The sequence below is a fragment of the Myotis nattereri genome, assembly GCF_964212035.1.
Source record: "Myotis nattereri genome assembly, chromosome: 1".
In the NCBI taxonomy this organism is placed as follows: domain Eukaryota; kingdom Metazoa; phylum Chordata; class Mammalia; order Chiroptera; family Vespertilionidae; genus Myotis; species Myotis nattereri.
Genome location: NC_138075.1, coordinates 38,263,643 through 38,282,849, shown reverse-complemented (window position 1 = coordinate 38,282,849; position 19,207 = coordinate 38,263,643). Strand labels below are relative to the sequence as shown.

The 19,207-nt window shown below is 38.5% G+C and overlaps 1 protein-coding gene across 27 annotated transcripts in view; it reads left to right on the top strand.

Moving 5' to 3' along the window:
• Nucleotides 1-19,207, top strand: part of KTN1 (kinectin 1) — a gene marked incomplete at its 3' end in the record, with an annotated part of 104,099 nt that overhangs the window by 61,560 nt on the left and 23,332 nt on the right. For 9 of the 27 annotated variants that reach the window (XM_081113504.1, XM_081113520.1, XM_081113499.1 and 6 more), the window contains 6 exons: nucleotides 809-846; nucleotides 5,607-5,697; nucleotides 8,667-8,735; nucleotides 9,778-9,815; nucleotides 15,698-15,788; nucleotides 17,800-17,886. In XM_081113504.1, the coding sequence (XP_080969630.1) occupies nucleotides 809-846; nucleotides 5,607-5,697; nucleotides 8,667-8,735; nucleotides 9,778-9,815; nucleotides 15,698-15,788; nucleotides 17,800-17,886 (414 nt within the window). Of the gene's footprint in view, nucleotides 1-808; nucleotides 847-5,606; nucleotides 5,698-8,666; nucleotides 8,736-9,777; nucleotides 9,816-15,697; nucleotides 15,789-17,799; nucleotides 17,890-19,207 lie in introns of all 27 variants that reach the window. The other 18 variants (XM_081113519.1, XM_081113498.1, XM_081113516.1 and 15 more) reach the window with 2 other exon arrangements.

The window sequence follows — 19,207 nt, the reverse complement described above, 5'->3', positions numbered from 1 at the left end:
CTGAATTTCTTTGCTTAAAAATTATTGTAAAACTCATAGACACAGACAACAATAGTATGGTTACCAGAGGGAAGGGGATCATAAAGGGTAAAAGGAGTTAAATATATGGTGACGGAAGAAGATTTGACTTTGGGTGGTGGGCACACAGTGCAATTACAGATGATATATCATAGAACTATACAATCAAAACCTCTGGAACCTTATTAACGAATGTCACCCCAATAAATTTAGTATTTAAAAAATTGGTAGGCTTTATAATATTACTGATTTGGAATCAGAATGTTATTTTTTTAATTCAGTATTGATTAATAAAGATGTGTTTTTAATCTTTAAACAAAAATTATTGTGCCACAGTTTTGTTGTTGATAAAATAAGTTAACTTTTAACCCTGTCAAGTATGTTACCGTTTGATTTATCAACCTAAGCCTAAAAGTATGAACTATTAGTTTATACTATTATAAACTATTAAGTTCATACTATTAAGGATGAACTCTTAAGCTCATCCTTAAGTGTCTGTGTTGAATTGATTTATTAATCTCTAATCTTTTAAAGAAATGAATATTGCAAATTAAGTTAGAACTTTGTAATTTTTAATAAATTATTCTGTAAACTTAAAATCACTTTAAAAATCTGTTAATTAAAAAAATAAAAGCAAAACCTAAGGGGAAAATTTAAAATTCATTCTGTCTTTTAAATTTACCACATATAATTATGTTTTTATTTTATTGGTGAGGTATTTTACATATATATATGTTATAGTGCCTGATCTGTTTGATGTTAGAATTAAAAATGTGAATCTGTTTCTTAGGCATGTTCTGCCTCACGGCATGAAGAACTTGAGACTGTGTAAGTATATTTTTAGCTAACATTCAGAGAGAAAGTTCTCATTATTTTTCAGAATGTGCTTGAATATTATAATGAATTTCTTTTAAATCATTAACTTTCTGGTTAAATAGGAATTGTAGTCCAGAGGCAAATAAGCAAAGTCTCTGTTTGGTATAATGAAACATAGGCCTTTTAGAAGAGGGAACGCTTGTACACTGCTGGTGGGAATGCAGATTGGTGCAGCCACTGTGGAAAATAGTATGAAGGTTCCTCATAACATTAAAAATGGATCTGCTATTTCACCCAGCGATTCCACTTCTGGAAATATACGCCTATATTCATAGCAGCATTATTTACAATGTCTAGGATCTGGAAGTAGCTCAAGTGCCCATCAGTATATGAGCGGATAAAAAAGCTGTGGCACATTTACATCAGGGAATACTATATGGCTGTGAAGAAGAAGAAGGATTTCTCACCCTTTAAGACAGCAGCATGGAGGGACCTGGAGAGTATTATGCTAAGTGAAATAAGCCAGTTCGAGAAAGACAGATATCACGATCTCACTCTTATGTGGAATCTAATGAACAAAATAAATTGATGAACAAAATAGGTTTAGAGCAGTGATGGCGAACCTATGACACATGTGTCAGAGGTGACACGCAAACTCATTTTTTTGGTTGATTTTTCTTTGTTAACACATTGTATGCGGGAACGTGTTTACACGTTTTACGTACTTATACGTCCTACCAGTGTAGTAGAGCGCGGGACACGTATTAATATGTTTTTTATAGACTAGCGGTAGAATGTGGGTAACGTATAAATACGTAAACTAAAGTTATCGTAATTTTACTGAACGTTGCCATTTGCACAAAAAATTAGCAAAAATGGCCCGCGCCACCTGTTAGCGCGCGATAAAAACTACCCGCAAACAATGTGTTAAATGGCATTTAAATATATAAAATAAATGTCAGAAATACAAATCTTTATTTTACTATGGTTGCAAATATCAAAAAATTTCTCTATGTGACACGGCACCAGAGTTAAGTTAGGGTTTTTCAAAATGCTGACACGCCGAGCTCAAAAGGTTCTCCATCACTGGTCTAGAGGTATGGATGCAAGGAACAAAATAACAGACCTTGGGGGGTAGGGGTGGAAGTGGAGGGAGGGGGAAGGGATAGGAAGAGGTTACCAAAGAACATCTATATAATAAAAGCCTAATATGTTGAGTGTCCGGTCGTCCGTTCAACCAATCAAAGTGTAATATGCTAATGTATGCTAAGGCTGCTCGCTATGACATGCACTGACCACCTGGGGACAGATGCTCCAACCGGTAGGTTAGCTTGCTGCTGGGGTCCAGCCAATGGAGACTGAGCAAGACGGGCCAGACATACCTTGGAGCCCTCCCGTGGTCTCTCCCCGGCCCTGATTGTGCACTGGTGGGGGTCCCTTGGCCTGGCCTGTGCCCTCTCACAATCTGGAACCGCTCGGGGATGTTGGAGAGCCAGTTTCGTCTGATCCAGCAGGCCAGGCCAAGGGACCCCACTCGTGCACGAATTCGTGCACCGGGCCTCTAGTATATGCATAACCCATGAACATGCATAATGGCATGGGAAAGCCTGGGGTGGGGTGGTGGTTGGGTAGAGGGGGCAAAAAAGGAGAAAGTGGGAGTCATCTGTAATACTACCAACAATAAAATAAAATTAAAAACAAATAAATAAATGAATAAATAAAGGGCCTGTTTTTTAAGTATTTTCAGACACCTGGAGACTTTATCCTTCCCCAGCCCTTCAGACTCATTTTCTGAAATACTCTCTCTGCTTAGTATTGACTGGGGTTAAGCTTGTTGTTGCAATTCTTGTAAAGAGAGGTAGGAATTATTTCAAATTAAGATTATTTTAGTATTTGAAAGAATAATGTTTTAATTAACCAGATCATAATTTTAATCATAACTTGATAATAAATATTGACTCTTTCTATAAAAATGACTTGCTTATTGGGGAAAATGGTGTCTGTTGTCATCAGTATGCTGTGCAGAATAGAAAAAATATTGAATCTGTTTCTTATAAAAATTTTTATACTATAAAGTCTGTTTTCTTAAACTAAATCAGTTTACAGTGGTGAGAAAGGTACCTGGACTTTTATCTTTTTGGTCCCTATAGCTGTGGTTGGCAAACTGCGGCTCGCGAGCCACATGCGACTCTTTGGCCCCTTGAGTGTGGCTCTTCCACAAAATACCACGTGGGCGTTGCACGTACAGTGCGATTGAAACTTTGTGGCCCATGCGCAGAAGTCGGTTTTTGGCCTGGGCGAGTCTGTTTTAAAGAAGTACTGTTGATAATTGGCTCTGTTGACTAATGAGTTTGCTGACCACTTCCCTATAGAATTCCATTTAAGAGGTTTTGCTTTGATGTGATGTCATCAGTCTTTATTGAGGTTTAGGAAGTGGCCTAATAATCTGTGTCTTTAAAAGTAAGATATTGAGGATATTTATTAGGTCACTAGAGGCCCAGTGCACAAAATCCGTGCACTGGTGTGGGGGTGTGTGTCCCTCAGCCTGGCCTGCGCCCTCTCGCAGTCTGGAAGCCCTTGGGGGATGTCCAACTGCCGGCTTAGGCCCACTCCCCATTGGACATCCTTAGCGCTGCTGTGGGAGAGGCTCCTGCCGCTGCGCTCGCCAGCTGTGAGGGCTTCTGGCTGAGCAGCGCTTCCCCTGTGGGAGCGCACTGACCACCAAGGGGCAGCTCCTGCATTGAGTCTCTGCCCCCTGGTGGTCAGTGCGTGTCACAGCAACCAGTCGTTCTGCCATTCGGTCGATTTTCATATTAGCCATTTATTATATAGGATTGTCCTCAGGAAGACAAAGGAGATGTCTCTATTCCTGGCATTAGGATTGCTCATTTGTAGTACATAAAATATTGAGATTAAAGTAGAGACTTCCAATATTCTCCCCTTCCCCATACCTCTTAATATTTATATCTTGTATTAGTGTGGTACATTTGTTACAGTTGATGAACTGATATTGTTATGTTGTTATTAGCTAAAGTTCATAGTTTCCATTAGGTTTCATTCTTTGTATGTATGGGTTCTGAGGAATGTATAACAACATGTATCCATCATTACAGTATCATAAAAAATAGCCCTAACTGGTTTGGTTCAGTGGATAGAGCGTCAGCCTGCGGACTGAAAGACCCCAGGTTTGATTCTGGTCAATAGCATGTACCTTGGTAGGAGGTGTGCAGGAAGCAGCTGATCGATGTTTCTCTCTCATCGATGTTTCTAACTCTCTATCCCTCTCTCTTCCTCTCTGTAAAAAATCAATAAAATATATTTAAAAAAAAATAGTTTTGCCTTCCTAAAAATCTCCTGTGCTCCACCTATATCTCCCTTCCTCCCCACCACTCATCCCCCAATCCTTGGCAACCACTGATCTTTTTACTGTCTCCATAATTTTGCCTTTTGAAATGTCATATAATTAAGTATATAGTATGTAGCCTTTTCAGATTGGCTTCTTTCACTTAATACTACGTACTTAATATTTGCTATTCTTTTCAGTTTTTAATCTCACTCTTTGAGTATTTTCTTTGCCATTTTTAAAATAGACCTATAAACATGCTGAAATTCTAGATTAAGGTGGGAGAAAAATAACTTTCAACTCAGCAAATATTTGAGAGCCTATTATGTGCCCTTGGTACTGGGAATAGTGAAATGGCTAAAATGGCTAATGGTGTTAAACATTATGCTGGGGAGATCTGTATTTAGGATGACAAAGACAGTTGGAATTCACTTGGGCTATATATAGTAATGTTACTGACAGCCCCCTAGAGTTATAGGGTGGGGGCTCTCCCCTCTTTGGCTCTTATTAATCTTGCAAGAAAGATTTGAAGAACAATGACAGACAGCAGCTTTGAAACAAAGCAAGTGAATTTATTAAGTATACACTTGGCATAAAGCATAAAGCTAGTCTGATCATACGCCTGGTCGGGGTTCAGGGGTTTTATACCCTTTCCCCTATAGGTTCCTAAGTTCTGCTGGATATCTTCAGTAGCAAACTAGGTTTCAAAGTCTTCTGCATTGTTGTAGCTTATTTCAGAATGTTTGAGATAACTCCCTCTCCCCTCTTTCCTGCCCTAATATCCCCCAAATGATATTTGTCCTTGAGTTTAGCTGGCACAAATTGCATTAATTGGGTCTTTGTTCTCTATTTTTACAACCCAGTGTGATTTAAGCTATGTATTCTCTGGTTAGGGAGAAGTATAAACCATTTGCTCTCAAGTTTCCTTGGTTGGGAAGATAAGGTCTTGCCATTCACAAGCTGGCTACAAGCTGCCCAAACTCTTGGCCTAGTTTAATTTTCTTGTCTCAGTTTCCCCATTCCACTTGTCCAGGAATTTTCCCAGTTTCTTACTATCCTGCCATAGTGAGACATCTCTGTGTTGGATTAGGGAGAGCCAGATAAAATTATATGTAGCATATCTTCAGTACAAAGGGTTGGGAATTTTAGGGTCAACTAATTATGGCTTTTCTTTTAGATTTTTCTCCTAGAGAAAGCCATACTTAAGAACTGTTAAATATGAAATAAACTGTGTTAGGAAGTACTTGACTTTGAGTTGAATAATTCTGGAAATAATTATCTTTTAAAAAAATTTATAAGTTGGTGTAATATGGGAAGAAAGCTGATAGGCATTGTTTCTGCTATCTTTTTTATCTTACAGATGGTATTGGAGTCTGCTTATCCTTTTTTATGTGTATAACTAAATATAAGGTGTTTGTAAAAATTCTAGGTTGAAAGAAAAGGAAAACGAAATGAAGAGAGTGGAAAGTATGCTAAAAGAGAGGGAGAGTGATCTTTCTAGCAAAACAAAGCTGCTACAGGTGAATGTTTAATTATTGTATGAATTATTTATATGTTTTTAATACAATTTTAACTACTACTGAAGAAAACAGAATACAGAATGACTCTTCCTCCCACACAGCTACTGGGTATCATTCCTCAAAGATGACTTTATTCGTTTGTATATCTTTTGAGAACATGCCATGCCTATGTATGTATACTTAACTGTCTTCCATATTTAACCATACATACTTTTGTATTTACTCACCATCCATTTAATAATGTTTTTGAGATCTTTTCACATAAGCACTTTTCTGTCTTTAATTTTCAATGTCTTCATGGTATCCTATATAATAAAAGAGAAACATGTAAATTGACCATCCCTTCGCTATGCTCAGCAGCCAATCAGGGTAAATATGCAAATTAATCCAACAAAGATGGTGGGTTAATTTGCATACACAGGCATTGGGCGGAGAGCAGAAGTGAGAGAGCTGGCAGCTTTGGGGGGATGTGGCTCCCTTGGTTGCTCCCTCAGTCACTTCCTTGGGGGGATGTGGCTCCCTTGGTCGCTGGGCAGAGAGCAGAGCAGAAGAGTCAGAGGTTTGGGGGACCATGGCTCCCTCGGTTGCTTGCAGCACAGGGAGCACCAGGAATTCTGGGAATATAATAGTTCTGATGGCAGCCCCAGGACCGGAAGCGGAAGCCCAGAGTGCAGGGAGCACAAGGAATGCTGGAAATCGTAGTTCTGGTGGCATATGGATCTCCTAGACCAGCTGTGGGCAAACTACGGCCTGCGGGCCGGATTTGGCCCGTTCAGCTGTTCTATCCGGCCCGCGGAGCCGAAAGAGCGGAGGGTTCTCTTGCTCTCCCCTCCGCTCCTTCACCAGCAGCAGTGTTAACATGTATTAGTTCACACAAACACTCCATCCATGCTTTTGTTCCGGCCCTCCGGTCCAGTTTAAGAACCCATTGTGGCCCTTGAGTCAAAAAGTTTGCCCACCCCTGTCCTAGACACTAGAGCAGCGGTTCTCAACCTGTGGGTCGTGACCCCTTTGGCGGTCGTGACCCCTTTCTTGGGGGTCGCCTAAGACCATCCTGCATATCAGATATTTACATTACGATTCATAACAGTAGCAACATTACAGTTACGAAGTAGCAACAAAAATAATTTTATGGTTGGGTCGCTACATGAGGAACTGTATTTAAAGGGCCAGAAGGTTGAGAACCACTGCTCTAGAGCAAAGTGAGCCTGGAGCAAGTTACTGTTGCAGTGGGGGATGGAGGGAAAGCAAAGGTGAGACATAAGTAAAATCAGAGTGTCTAGGAAAAATTAAAGGGAAGATACCCTAAAACTTCCAGGAAATCTCCACCAATGAAGCAAAGAAAAAACAATGCCTCTATTATTCTGTGAGCAACAAACGAAACTGGGTTGGGGGTCTCAGACAATTCGTTCATATGATTGCAAAGACAGAAACTCCTGGATTGGAGAGGGTTCCCCTGAGGGCTCCCAGATTGGAGAGGGTGCAGGTTGGGCTGAGGGGCCTCCCCCCTCCCTCCCCCCCCAGTGCACTGGGCCCCTAATTTTACTATATAATTGTATCATCCTAGTTTATGGATACCTAGATCATTTACAGTTTCTTGTTACAGCAGTTCTACAGTGAATATCCTTGTTACAGCAATTCAACAGTGAATATTCTTGCACGCACATTTTTAGTACTTTTGTTAGTATATCTGTATCTAAAATTTCTAGAAGTGAAATTTGGGATCAAAGGATTATGCAGAGTTGTTGTTCTCCTTTTTGAAAGTGATAGTTAAAATAGAAAATCAGTGTATCCTCACCTTCATGTAGTTAATATTGAAAGTACTTACAAAACATTCATTTGAAGTGATAGCAAATTTTAGATTTCTGCATTGTCTCTGACTACTATTGTTCACATTTCATGCTCCAATGGTTGGTCTTGTCAGTTTCCTTCTTCCTCCCAAGTAGATTAATTTTAAATTTGTTTAATAATACTAAATCATCCTTCAAAAGTATTTTTACTCATCTACCTTTTTACCAACTGAAGACCGTTTTCTTTTCATCCTCTCCAACAGTGACAAAGATGAAGACATTTGGTATGGTCCTTGGTAGATGGTCAGATTGTTTTAATTTGCATTTGATTGTGAGAGAAGTTAAGCACTCTTCCTTTGTATATGAATTGGCCTTTAATTTTTCCCACATTTTTTCTCCAGGTTAACTTTTTCTTACTAACTTATCCCTTTCAACATATAAGGGAAATTAAAATTAGTCTTGTCATATGTGAGGTGATTTATTCTAAGTTTTTCTTTTGTGTTTTTTCCTCTCTTTTGGAAATTTAAAACTTTTATGTACTTTAGTATAAGTAATTTTTTTAGTTTTAAATCTTGGGATGAAAGGTATCTCATATTATGATCATAAAAATATGTTTACATGTTTCTTTTAATACATTTATGATTATATTTTTTGTTGAGATGTTTTATTCATATGTACTCTTTTTGAGTAAGTTATGAGAATAACATTTCAACTTAAAAAAAAGAAGGCTAGCCACATTATTAAATAATCCATGATGATTATTTTAGTGTAGTAGTTCTGCCCCTCAGGGGACATTTAGCAATATATGGAGACATTTTTGTTTGCCACAGCTGGTGGAGGCCTGTACCTAGTGGATGGGGACCATGGATAAAGCTAAGTATCCTACAGTATATGGGACAGCCCCTCATGACACAATAACAGCTAGCCAAAATATCATTAGAATTTGTCCTATTGGTTTAAAATGTTACCCTATACTAAATTCTTATAGGTATTTGGCTCTGTTTCTGGATCCTATTTTCTTCATTGAGACATACTTACTTTTAGACTAGTACAAAATAATTTTATAATTAGGACTTATCATGCCCCTTTAAAATTAGTACTATTTTAGAATTTTCCTGGTTTCAAAATAAAAATCAAACTCTCTGTCCAGGTATTAATGTTTAATTTTTGTTTAAATAGGAGGTACAAGATGAGAACAATTTGTTTAAATCCCAAATTGAACAGCTGAAGCAACAGAACTACCAACAGGTAGGTACTATGAGATGGCTTGCCATTTATTTATGTGGTGAAAAATTATATAACCCATGATGGTCTGGATAAATAAAATTCTTAGCATTTTGCCTTTTCATTGAGAATAAAGTATGTGTTGTTTTTATTTATAAGTGTTTTATCAAATTTCCTGAAAAAACAAAGCAGTTTACTATGCCATATCCAAGATAAAATCTATAATTTATAAAGTACAGTGTATACATAAATAATGTGTATTCCAGATCTGTTATGTATCACTGTGTGTATTTTCACATCATCTAGAATACCTTTTTTAGCAACGCAGTTTAAAATCCTATGAGGTCACTTTTAACATGTGTGTACACCCTACTACCTCTTAACCCCAAATGAAATGTCAGTAATTGGAGAGAAACTAAGAATAATAAGTAATAGTTTACCACTATTTAAATAACTTTTTCGAGATATAATTCTGCTTGGTTAAAATTTTAAAAAGATGTTAACAAAATATTCTTTAATTTATGAATGTATATGGATAAACTAGAAAGTTTTTTCAGGGGCAAAACAATTAGTGCCTGCTGACAAGAAGCTTATAGTAGTTTAATTTGAGATATTGGAATCATCAAGGAATAAATATCATATGTGAAGGGCTATAAACCTTTACATATTATGTAAAATTAACTTTTTGCTACATTCAGGTTAACTCTTCCTTATTTTTATTTTGACTTCACTTATGGTATTTTTTTGACTTTGGGAACTTAGTGTCGTCATATAGGAAATACACAGTATGAAAATTTAAAGGTATTAGCTCAGTGCTTTGCACCTAGTAGGAAATTGATAAATTGTTAAATGAAGAGTTTAAACATGTAGTGACAATGAAGATTCTATTTAGGGCTTAGTACATTTTACAAATTTGTGTATGTTTTTACTAAAATTACTTGGTGACATATAGAATGTATGACATGTTTACCTTTGGTGTTGTTTAAATTGATGTCTGGAAAGAGTTAATTTTTTAAAATCTTCTGGAAAGCTGTGTTTTGAAATAACATTTAACTCTTTTTAATAGGCATCTTCTTTTCCCCCGCATGAAGAACTATTAAAAGTGTAAGTAATAATTTTGATTCTTAATTTGGGAAGTGGTAACTTTTTATGTGTTAAATAGTTCTAAAACAAGCAATTTACTGTCATTGCAAATGGTCACCAAATTTTTACAGTTCTTTTTGGATTATTTGAACTGCAGATCCGTAGAGTTTAGCTGTGCCTTTGGCTAATAAGCTAATGTACCTTTTCATAGTATTTGGATTTCTTTGAACATTTTGTTGAGGGAAATTTTTATTTATTTTTTTAGTCATTCCGAAAAAATCCAATAAAATAAACTATACTTTGAAGGCTTTACTTATTTAACTTAAATTTTGTCACTTACTCTATCACTGTGGAATTGAATGATGAAAATTTGGTTTAGCTTATGCATTAAAAACAAACAAACCCTTATAATCTGTATGGTTGCTCTCTTCTAAAGAGACTTTTTAAAACTGAAACAATTTTTTAAAATTCTTGACCTGTACAGTGGGGCCTTGACTTACGAGTGTCCCGACTAATGAGTTTTTTGAGATACCAGCTGTCTCTCAGCTGATTTTTTTGCATTGAGTTGATAGAGTAATTTGAGCTAATGAGCTCCTTAACGAGCTCGGTCTCGGAACGAATTAAACTCGTAAGTCAAGGCCCCACTGTACTTTTCTCTTTTCGGATAAGTTGGTATATTTCAAAACATTTAATGTCAAACACATTAGTAATTAGGTGATATAAGTAATCTAAATAAATATAAATCTATAAATATATGTATATATGTATATACATACATATATATATATATATATATTTTTTTTTTTCTTTTAAACAATTCTTTAAAAACAAAATTAGCTCTTGGCTTGAGGACTATACAAAAACAGACTGTGGGGTCACACCCAGAGCCCTAGTTTGCCAAATCCTTATATAGAGCTTTATTTTTAGGGAAGAGCTATTTATAATTTAAATTTCTACTCAAGCTGCTGTCCACTATAACAGAATTGAATTGTGAGTCTTTGCCATTGCTTTCCACTAACTCATTAGATAGAACCAGAAAAATAGGAACCTTGACACTGTTACAAAAATTACAAGGGAACACCTACCTTACATTAACTGCATACTTTTATTGTGGGTTAGCCATTTTAAGAAACTCACAACTGATTTTATTATCTTCTAGAAAAAAGTAATATTTAAGAGAGTGCTTCTACATCAGTTTCATTCTTCTGAAAATACACTGAGTGGCCAGATTATTATGACCACCTGACGTTTGTAGGCAAATTAGCTATAATTTCACGCTGAAGTCGCTAGAGGGCCAGACCTTTATAAATAGGGAAGCAAGTTGTTTACCACGACAGTAGAAGTGATTTTTTTCTGAAGATATGAGTAAACAATGCGATTTAACAGCCTTTGAATGTGGGATATATATTATTATGAGTGGCCAGATTATTATGACCAACTGATGTTTGTGGGCAAATTAGCTGTACACTGCATCGTATGGGTTATGGAAGCCGAAGGCCTGTTCGAACACCTTTGCTGTCTGCAGTTACCAAGATAAAACGTCTCCAATTCGCACAGGAGCACAAGGATTGGACAGTTGAGCATTGGAAAAAAGTCATGTGGTCCGATGAATCACATTTCCAGTTGCATCATGCAGACGGCAGAGTGAGAATTTGGTGGAAACAGCATGAAAGCATGCACCCCACATGCATGAGTACAACCCTTCAAGCTGGTGGGGGCAGTGTTATGGTTTGGGGCATGTTTTCCTGGCATGATTTGGGCCCTTTAATTCGTGTGGAACAACGTCTGAATAGCACAACATACCTAAGTATCGTTGCTGATCAAGTTCATCCTATCATGTTGATGGCGTATCCCAATGGAGATGGCTTCTTCCAACAAGACAATGTGCTATGCCACGGTGCTATGCCACGGTGCAGGAGTGGTTTCAAGAACATGAGGGAGACTTTACCTTGCTTAGGTGGCCCCCACAATCACCAGACCTCAATCCAATGGAGCATTTGTGGGACGAAGTTAAAAGAGCCATCAGGCAGCTGGTTCCACAACCATCAAATCTCACAGAACTGGACAGTGCTATTCATCAGACATGGTGTCAGATTCCTCGCATCACCTTTCAACATCTTGTGGAGTCAATGCGAAGAAGAATCCCTGCAGTATTAAAGGCACAAGGTGGCCCAACGAAGTACTGATGGGGTGGTCATAATAATCTGGCCACTCAGTGTGTGTGTGTGTGTGTGTGTGTGTGTGTGTGTGTGTATACACATATATATCCATCCCGCATTCAAAGGCTGTTAAATTGCTTTGTTTACCCAAATCTTCAGAAAAAAATCACTTCTACTGTCGTGGTAAACAACCTGCTTCCCTATTTATAATGGTCTGGCCCTCTAGCAACTTCAGCGCGAAATTATAGCTAATTTGCCTACAAACGTCAGGTGGTCATAATAATCTGGCCACTCGGTGTATAGTAAATCATCTATTTTGCAGACCTCAATTTAACGGACTCTGGATTTAAGGGATAAAAATTTCTGGTCCATATGTCATATATGAAAATTAACACCCTGTTAATTTTAAAATGTTTTTAACCAAGATTTGCTTATAATTAACAGGTATTATATTGGTTATTAATTCACTGTTATTTTTAACAAATTGTAGCAAATAGGTCATGTGTTGGAGAAAACAGTACAGTAATTTCGCCAACATAAATAAACATTACGTTTCTACAACTATAGTCTACATATTTAAATCCAAAAGTCACCACTAATTAACAATGTTCAGCAAATGATTAGCACTTGATCGCACCTCATGGCTAGCAGGAATAGATTCTGTTGTCCCGTGGCGAGACTTTCTGTAGCAGTTTTAACCCTGCAGCTGGTGTTCTGACTTGTGCTAAGGCACACTCCAGCCCAGTACATTTGTTTACATGTGGTGACTGGTGAATTCATGCACTTACTAGAGCTATCTATCTATATCTATACTAATAAAAGGGTAATATGCTAATTAGGCCTGATGTCTTCCGGACGTCCTTCCAGATGTCCTTCCGGACAAAGCCATGGTGGTGGGACTGAGGCAGAGGCGGCTAGGGGCGATGAGGCCGGCAGGGAAGAGCAGTTAGGGGGATCAGCCAGAAGCCAGGTGAGCGGTTAGGAGCCAGCGGTCCCTGGTTGCAAGAGGGATGTCCAACTGACTGGCAGTCGGATATCCCCTGAGGGGTCCCGGATTGGAGAGGGTGCAGGCCAGGCTAAGGAACAGCCCCCCGCCCTCATGCACGAATTTTGTGCACCAGGCCTCTAGTATCCTATATAATAAAAGAGAAACATGCAAATTAACCATCCCTTTGCTATGCTCAAGCCACACCCACCAGCCAATCAGGAGTGAGTATGCAAATTAACCCACCTAAGTTGGTGGTGGCCACAGAGCCGGAGCGAGCAGGAGGCTTGGGTTGCCCCCGGTGATGGAGGAAGCCAAGCTTCCCACCTGCCCTGACCGGTCCTGAGCTCCACTCAAGGCTACAAAGTTTCAATTATAGAAGATAAATAAATCCAAGAAAAAAAACAAGAAAGAAAAAAAGGAGAGGCTGGAAGCTTGGGTCACTGGGGGGCGTGGCCAGCCGGAAAACGGCCATCAGCCCCTCACCCAGGCTGGCCAGGCACTCCAGTGGGACTCCCCTACCCTGAAGGGGCTGTGGGCAGCCTGAAAATGACCCTCAGCCCCTCACCCAGGCTGGCCACACCCCAATTCGGTGAGGGTCCCCACTGGGGGGCTTGGCCAGCCTGCAAACAGCCATCAGCCCCTCACCCAGGCTGGCCAGGCACCCCAGTGGGTACTCCCACCCTGAAGGGGGTGTGGCCAGCCTGCAAACAGCCCTCATTCCCTCACCCAGGTTGGCCAGGCACCCCAGCAGGACCCCCACCCTGATCTGGGACACCCTTCAGGGCAAACCAGCTTTCCCCCACCTGTGTACCAGGCCTCTATCCTATATAATAAAAGGGTAATATGCAAATTGGCCCTAAGAGCAAAATGACTGGGAATGACTGGTCACTATGACACACACTGACCACCAGGGGCCAGATGCTTAGTGCAGGAACTGCCTCCTGGTGGTCAGTGCGCTCCCACAGGGGGAGCTCTGCTGAGCCACAAGCCAGGCTGACGGCTGCCAGCGCAGTGGTGGTGGTAGGAGCATCTCCTGCCTCCTCAGCAGTGCTAAGGATGTCTGACTGCAGCTTAGACCTGCTTCCCGCTGGCAAGTGGACATCCCCCGAGGGCTGCCGGGCTGCCAGAGGAATGTCTGATTGCCAGCTTAGGCCCGATCCCCCCGGGAGCGGGCCTAAGCCAGGAGGTGGACATCCCCTGGGGAGTCCCAGACTGCAAGAGGGCACAGGCCAGGCTGAGGGACCTCCCCGAGTGTACAAATTTTTGTGCACTGGGCCTCTAGTATATATATATAAATGGTTAAGTGACCGACCATCCATCCGACTGACCTACTGACCAGCTGGTACATATGACGAGCACTGGCAATCTCTATATATAAAAGTCTAAGCGACTGCTAGGACTGAACGACTGGTCGACCAGTCGTTATGACGCACACTGACCACCAGGGGGCAGACACTCAAAGCAGGAGCTTCCCCCAGCCTCCCACAGCCAACCTCCCACGGCCCCTCCCCCTGACTGGCCAACTTCCTGCAGTCCCTCACCCTGGCTGGCCAACCTCCTGGGGTCCTTCCCCCTGGCTGGCCGGCCCCCTGATAGGCCTCAATTGCCACCCGGGCCGAGGGACCCCACCCGTGCACGAATTCATGCGCCTAGACCAGCCGTGGGCAAGCTACGGCCCGTTCGGCTGTTCTATCCGGCCTGCGGAGCCGAAAGAGCGGAGGGTTCTCTTGCTCTCCTCTTCGCTCCTTCACCAGTAGCAGTGTTAACATGTATTAGTTCACATAAACACTCCATCCATGCTTTTGTTCCAGCCCTCCAGTCCAGTTTAAGAACCCATTGTGGCCCTCGAGTCAAAAAGTTTGCCCACCCCTGGCCTAGACACTATTTTAGCAGTAAACATTGACTTGTACTTGTGCTATACATGTAAAGCTCTTGCTGGCACCAATCACATGTGTATTTTTTGATCTGTCATTGTCAATTTTGAATTTGGTGGTGGTGGTTGACATTTAATGTGAACCATATCGCGATTTATTCATCGACTGACTGACCAACTGACACATATGCGCACTGGCAATTTAAAAATAAATGTTGACTCGTGCATGTGCAATACTTAAGCTCTCCCTGGCGTCAATTGCACGTGTTTTAATTTTATACTATATTATATATACTATTTTGACATATAATTTTTTGCAGTAACATAATTACCGCATGAATCTTCTAATTAATTTTCTTTCAATGTGCACGAATCCGTGCACTGGGCCACTAGTTCACTATAAAATTAAAATTAGAGTATCACATATAGAAAACTTTTCTGTGAAATTAAACTCTTCTTATATACTTAATTGTATCTAATTACACAAATGTATCTACATAAGTAAAAACAGGTAAACTAATTTGTCACTTTTTAGCATACACACTATGGACTTCGGGCTTTAACAAACACCCCTGAATTATTGAGATTTTACTGCTATTTCATTAAGCTACATAAAAATAGAGATAACTACAAGTACAGCAGTTTATGTATTCATGAACTATTTCTTAGGGGATTATTTCACTTTAACACAAATGTCAGCATGTAATAGTGTAAAAATTTATTCATAGATAGGCTTTCTATGGTAACTAAGTTTAAGAATTTGCCTATTAAGTTAATGCATTTTTTAAAGTATCATTTACCTGAAGTTTTTATTTTGTAGAAACAAATATTTTATTTATTGTTTACCCAAAATATTGCTGTGTGTATTCATGTTTTGGTTTAGAATTTCAGAAAGAGATAAAGAAATCACTGGTCTCCTGAATGAGATAGATACTTTGAAGGATGCTGTTGAACACCAGAGGAAGAAAAACAATGTAAGCAAATCTTGATCGGAACAAAGCTTTTCTTTTTATTTGTTCACTGAAATGTCATGCTTCAGAATTTTTTCAAATCTACTTTTACTTGAGATATTTTTCTTAGTCTTTTTAAGTACTGTTTGTGGATAGCTTTTTTGGGGAGAAGTATTGGGCTAATTTTATTGGAGAACAAATGTTTTAAAATGAATAAATGAAAAGACCAACTTGTACACTTCTGAATATTATTTAAAATGTTGAAGCTATGATTATTACAGCTTCTGATTAAAAATATTTTTAAATTAAAATGCAGTTTACTTTTTGTTAAATTTTTATTTGAGAAAATTAGTTTTTCAAGTTCAACATTTTAAAATGAAAGCTATTTCCTCTTATTTTGATTGGGCTAGCTTCTTTGTAAACTAAAAGTAATGCCAGTATTCAAACCAAGTAATTTTAATAATAACTCTCTTTCAAAGTCTTCTGGAATTTTCCTTTTTTAACTGAGATAGTTCAAATTTTGGAAATTAATAAGCATGTTCTAGAGGTCTCTCAGGACCTCAATACTTTTATGCTAAAATGGGAAGGGATAATGCCCTCAGAAATATAAATCTTGATACTTCTATTAAATAGATAAAGAGTGAATTAAGATGACTTTTTTAACTTCTCTTTGACCAGAGGTGACACCTGTGAGAATACAAATATTTTTGGCAGAGGAATTTTTGCACACAAAAGTATGATTGCTAAGTCTTAAGCAAGGTTACAAATGTTATTGAAATCTAAGGGGCTATTGATAGCAAATCGATATGTGTTTTCTAATGAAAGTAAAAATTTTCAAAGTTTACATTAATTTGTTAATTTAACAAGTTGAAATGTTCCTGCACCCCTGAGTTTGTCAAAATTAGGTATGTGAATTGCCCTTGTGTGTTTGTGTAATGTTGCTAACAGCATTGCTTGGCCACAAAACCTGAGTTGAATTTGCCACTATACTGCTAACATCATAACTGTGTAGGATATAGTAAATGTCATTCTAATGCAGCATTGCTGGAGGCATTGATGTGTGAGAAAAGTCAGGACGCTGGAGGCAAGCAGATTACTAGTTCTGCCACTTCATTTGCAGTGTTCACTTGACCAAATTCCTTAACCTACCTGAGCTGTGGATTCCCTGTCAATGCAATGGGAATAAATACCTCTTAGGGTTGTGAGAATTTGTGTGAAGCGCTAAGTGCAGTGTTGGGTACATAAGTAAGCATTCAATAAATGGTGATTATTGGCTTTTTATTTTTTATCTGTTTTCATTTCTGAATTTGAACAAAGACTGACATATAGCAGATTGTCCTTTTTTGTATTTGCTAATAAAATGCTGTGAAATAGGTTTTTCAGAGTTCAGTTTCCAATGACCTCTGTTTCTCTTCTAAGAGAATGTGTTTTATAGTCTTCCTATCTCCTGGTTTGCCTGGATCGAGTAGCTCATACAGTTCATGTCAGGTTGCTTTATGGCATATATATTTGACCATGCCAAGAAAGATACAGAAGCACAGTGAGTCACTATGTCATTCCTAGGTAGACTTGAAATGTGTTAATTAAATTAAACATATTTAGAGAAAAAATGATAGGCTGCAGTGGAATGTCCCATGAGTGATTGTGGGCCTTGTTTAAAAATCAAGCTTTTAGCAATTCTTATGTATTTGCTCTGTCCTTAATCCTTTAATTTTCGGCGTACCTGAAATTATATTTGTAATCTTGGTATGTGTGTTTACTTTTAAATGCTTTCTTCTTTGTCACATGTGCACAGTAATTTCTTTAAAGCTGGCATATTTGACATGTATACTAAAACATGCGAAGTGGGCATCTTCGTTTTCTCATTCAAATTTCTAAACATTGCTTTTTATTTTGTTGCTAATGTACATATTTTTCCATTGAAATAATTTTGCAGTAACCAGCATTTAAATGCAGTGCAAAATACTGATGAAGTAAAAAGCAAAAATCTTTCAATAATGGATAAACTGAAATCATTCTTTCTAAAAATGATTAGGACCTTCGGGAGAAAAACTGGGAAGCAATGGAAGCATTGGCATCAACTGAAAAAATGCTGCAGGACAAAGTGAACAAGACTTCCAAGGTTGTAATGCTAACTCCTAGAAACAATCTGCTGAACAGAGAAAATCTGCAGCTTGTCTTAAAGTCAGACTAAAGCATTTAATTATACTGCAATTTAAATATATAATCTCCTTATCCATCCACATTTATCATCTCTGCCATCTCTGCTTTTTTCATCTACTTCTTGAAGCTTTAATTTTGGGCTTGCTAGTTTGTTATGATTACCTGATTGTTTGAGCTTTGATGATGACTGTTTTAAGCTGAAGAGTCTCAGGAAACCTATACCTCCCATGTAAGCTCTTGTGAGACAGTGTGTGCCTCTTGGGTTAGCTAAGAAAACTTCAGTGAAAACTCAGCCAAAAAAACTAACCGAATTAATAAACGCATTTGGATAACTAGATGTACCTACAATGCACAGTGAATTTTCCTAGGTTCTTTGGGGCACACCAAGACAACTCAAAGTGGAAAATAATAAGTCTTAAGAAGTGCAGGGAAGGGATCACTTCTTGGTATATTATTGGGAATGGTTCCTTAAAAGAGGTGGAATTAAAATTAAACTTTACCTTTTGAAGTGGCTGGATAGTAATCATGTATTATATATTCAGTATGGAATATTACTGTAAGGGATAATTCCCTTGACCAGAGAATGTACAGTACTCTTGAAGAATATCGCTCCCTGTCTTCAACGTGATAAAAGATATTCTTCTTAAGTTCTATGGGTTTAAAGATTTCTAATGAATTATAATTAAGAAGTTGTTTTTAAAGATTGAGAGAAATGAATGTGCCAGTTCAGTCACGCATTTTGCAAATTTTTACCAAGAATGCATGTGGAACAGAAATATTGAATTTTATAGATGGGTTAATAAAGCTCATTAATTACGTGATTCAGTTCAGCATTCTATAAGTATTTTGTGTGCCAAGGAAATCTGTTGAATTTTAAATGTAAGTCTTAGTGATATTTGGAGGACTTTTTTTAGTAGAGTTTTTATAAATTTTTAAATCAAGTATATATTTGTAGTTATAGTTCCTTTAGTGTTATGGAAATTTACCTAAACTTGAGACTGCTGGCAGATATTGGGCCCAGAGAAATCTAGGCCAGGGAATAGAAAAATCTAGGCCAGGGAGGACATTGTTTCATTGTGAGTGGTTGTAGTCAGTTCTATCAGTAATGGGGGTGGTTGTTTGTCACTGTTAAGAACTACCTTTTAGCTTTTGTTTTGGTAATGAGACTTGGTGTCTACAAAGTACTAATCTTATCCTATATAATAAAACCCTAATATGTGAATCGACCAAATGGTGGAACAATCTGTGGAACAACCAGTCACTGTGACACGCACTGACCA